This window comes from Pinus tabuliformis, chromosome 2_2, assembly GCF_031772625.1.
Source record: "Pinus tabuliformis cultivar Carrire ecotype Pingquan chromosome 2_2, CPIR1, whole genome shotgun sequence".
NCBI lineage: Eukaryota > Viridiplantae > Streptophyta > Pinopsida > Pinales > Pinaceae > Pinus > Pinus tabuliformis.
In genome coordinates, this window is record NC_142300.1 from 669,616,490 (window position 1) to 669,619,344 (window position 2,855).

A 2,855-nucleotide genomic window follows, 5' to 3' on the forward strand; every position below is an offset into this window, starting at 1 on the left:
ATATGTCTAGATAAACCATAGTGATCATTATGATCTGTGGGTGTCTTGTAAAACTTGAGTGGAAGGAGCATAACGATTAATGCAGTGTTTAATTGGCCCAGTTTGCACAAATTATCTGTACTGCAACAGAATGTGCCGTCGATGTGGAAAGAAGCAGCGGGGCACAAAAGTATTCGTGTTGTGGGTTGGCCATTCAGTCTCAACTGACGTTATTCCATGGCCTTTACGATAAAATGCTTTGGTTGGTCGGTTGGTTTGCACGAATTGTTTATGAAAAGATACAAGCGCGGCGCATTCTCGCAGAAGGATTTGCCGAATAGCTCTCCAATCAGAGAAAAAAAAAGGTATAATTGATTGCCTCCTCCTTCGGATCTGGCATTCTCTACAAAAGACAGTTGTTCAGGTAGAGCGATTATAAGTAAGAATCGTAGTTTCAAATAACTCTGAATTCTCGCAATATCATGATGAGGCGCGCTGTTATACGATGGAGATTTCTGGCGTTACCGTTTATTTATATCAACATTTGGTGGAAATTTGAGGCCTTTGCCCAACTATATGATGCCGCAAATGAGAGCAATGCAGATTGTTTGAGCTGGAGGCTGAATGTAGAATTGAATAATTTGAGGAATTGGTGGACAGTTCCCCAACATTGCTTGACATACGTTCAGGAGTACATGTTGTCTGGGCAGTACGAAAGAGATCTGGCAATGGCGAGCGACCACATTGTTTCTTATACAGAACAAATCAGTCCAGTTGGCGATGGTATGGATGCGTGGGTGATGGATGTGGATGACACTGCCTTATCCAATCTCGAATATTACATGGGACGAAATTTTGGGTAAATCCTCTATTTATCAAATTTACATCTTCTAAATTGTCTCCTTAATCGATTTATTTATTTAATTTATATGACTGCAATCGGGGTTTACTTTTTTAGTGAAATTTATGGTTGGCATAATGAGATGGGATCACTTTCACAAGTCTTTAATTATGGGATATTTTTGGCGCACTGTGATAAAACTTAAGGAATAGGTTTTTTCATTTTTGTGGGTCGGTTGAGTATCGTCTCTTGTTAAGTCAAGAAATTCTTGGCAGCCGCTCTCTCTTAAGAGTGGTTAGATATATTTTTGGTTAAGTCAAGAAATTCTTGGCAGCCATTTTCTCTTAAGAGTTGTTAGATATATTTTTGGTGTTATACTTGCAGCGACTAGATTAGCTTCTTAAATGCCCTGTTGTGTTCACAATTTCTCAGAAATAATTTTTGTTTAGAAGAAAAAAATACTGAAAATTTACAAAAATATATGTTGATTATGACATTCATCTCATTGGGACTCAATTACCTGGACTAGCAGCCACCTTGGGACCCACTCTAGGGGTTTGAAAATTTGTTAAAGCCAGCCAATTTTAGTGTAACAGAAAACCCAACAATCATTGTTAACATAGATGAAAAATTGTTAATATCAGAAATTATTTTTAACTAAAAAGCGATTGTATGCCTAAAATGTTTGCTGAAAATTTTCTATGTTATTTTGTAAGAAGGCAACTAATTCCTCTGGGTTGGGCTGATTTTACAGTGGAATGCCCTTCGATCCGGTTTCCTTTAACAATTGGGCCATAAAGGGTAAATCTGTTGCTCTGCCTGCTATTCTGGGATTGTATAAGCATCTTAAGACTTCTGGATACCAGATTCTCTTTCTCACAGGAAGGGATGAATCTCAACGTAACATTACAGAAGAGAATCTCGTCCTGCAGGGGTATACTGACTATGCTGGACTTATTTTAAGGTACTTTTATTTTTCGTCCTCTGTGATCAATCCTAGATTGTGTATGTTATGAAAGGAATGTAATGGTGTGGCCTTTTTGTTGATGAAATATAAATGTAGAGAGCGCAAAGCAAAAGGGAAAAGCGCAGTAGTTTTCAAGTCAGAAAAGAGGGAGGAATTGATGAAGAACGGGTATCGTATATGGGGCAATGTTGGAGATCAGTGGAGCGATATTGTTGGAACCGCTGTGGGTGCTCGTACATTCAAGCTTCCTAATCCTATGTACTTTGTTCCTTGATAGCTCCAAGTTAGCTATAGGCCTTGGTAGCTCCAAGTTAGTTATAGGCTCTGCCTGTAAGAAGTAAAGAATAAGAATAATTTCAATTGAGTTTATTTGGGGAGTTACAAAAATTATTCTTACCTTGAAATTTGAGGAGGAATGATTCAAGAAATTATTCTTATCTTGAAATTTTAAGAGCAATGATTCATATATCTCAATATAATTGTTTGAAAAGCCTTTTTATGGAAAATAAATAATTTTAACAAATCCTTGAAAAATTAAAATATGTATATTCCACGTTAGAATATAAAAATATTTTCTGCCAAAAAAACAGGAGCAAAGCAAACCATAATAAAGCAGTTTAAACGCTGTCTGGAATAGGAAAGTACGATATATCTCTGTACATGAATATGTGCTGCTCTGCTGCAAGGGTATTCATATTCTTGAGCTTAGTTGTATTCTTGACCTTAACAATGAAATAAAAATACACAATAATATTCTTAACTATGGATGCCCAATTTTTTTTTAAAAAATGACAGATAAAATTACATTTACATAAATCTTAACCAGAACGTTTTTGCAGAGATAATCCCCGATAACCATAAAAAGCACAAAGTTGTGCTAAAGAGAGAATACAAAAGCTCAATCATCAGGCTAAATCCTATGTAGAAAAAAACACAAATCCCATCAGAGATCTGTAAACAGAGACCAAAAGGAGCGATCATTTGATCATCATAACCTGTATCAAAAGTGCCTGACGAATTGAATAGGAGGGATCATACATAAGGGAGGGCTCGATGAAAAGAATTATA

The 2,855-nt window shown here is 36.4% G+C and overlaps 1 protein-coding gene across 1 annotated transcript; it reads left to right on the forward strand.

The window, feature by feature from the left end:
* The first annotated feature begins 318 nt into the window (after positions 1–318).
* LOC149194399 (acid phosphatase 1-like) lies at positions 319–2,098 on the forward strand. Its single transcript, XM_089407577.1, has 3 exons — positions 319–838; positions 1,575–1,784; positions 1,884–2,098. The coding sequence occupies exons 1-3, from the start codon at positions 462–464 to the stop codon at positions 2,059–2,061; spliced, it is 765 nt and encodes a 254-aa protein (XP_089263703.1). The 5' UTR covers positions 319–461; the 3' UTR covers positions 2,062–2,098.
* Positions 2,099–2,855: the final 757 nt, after the last annotated feature.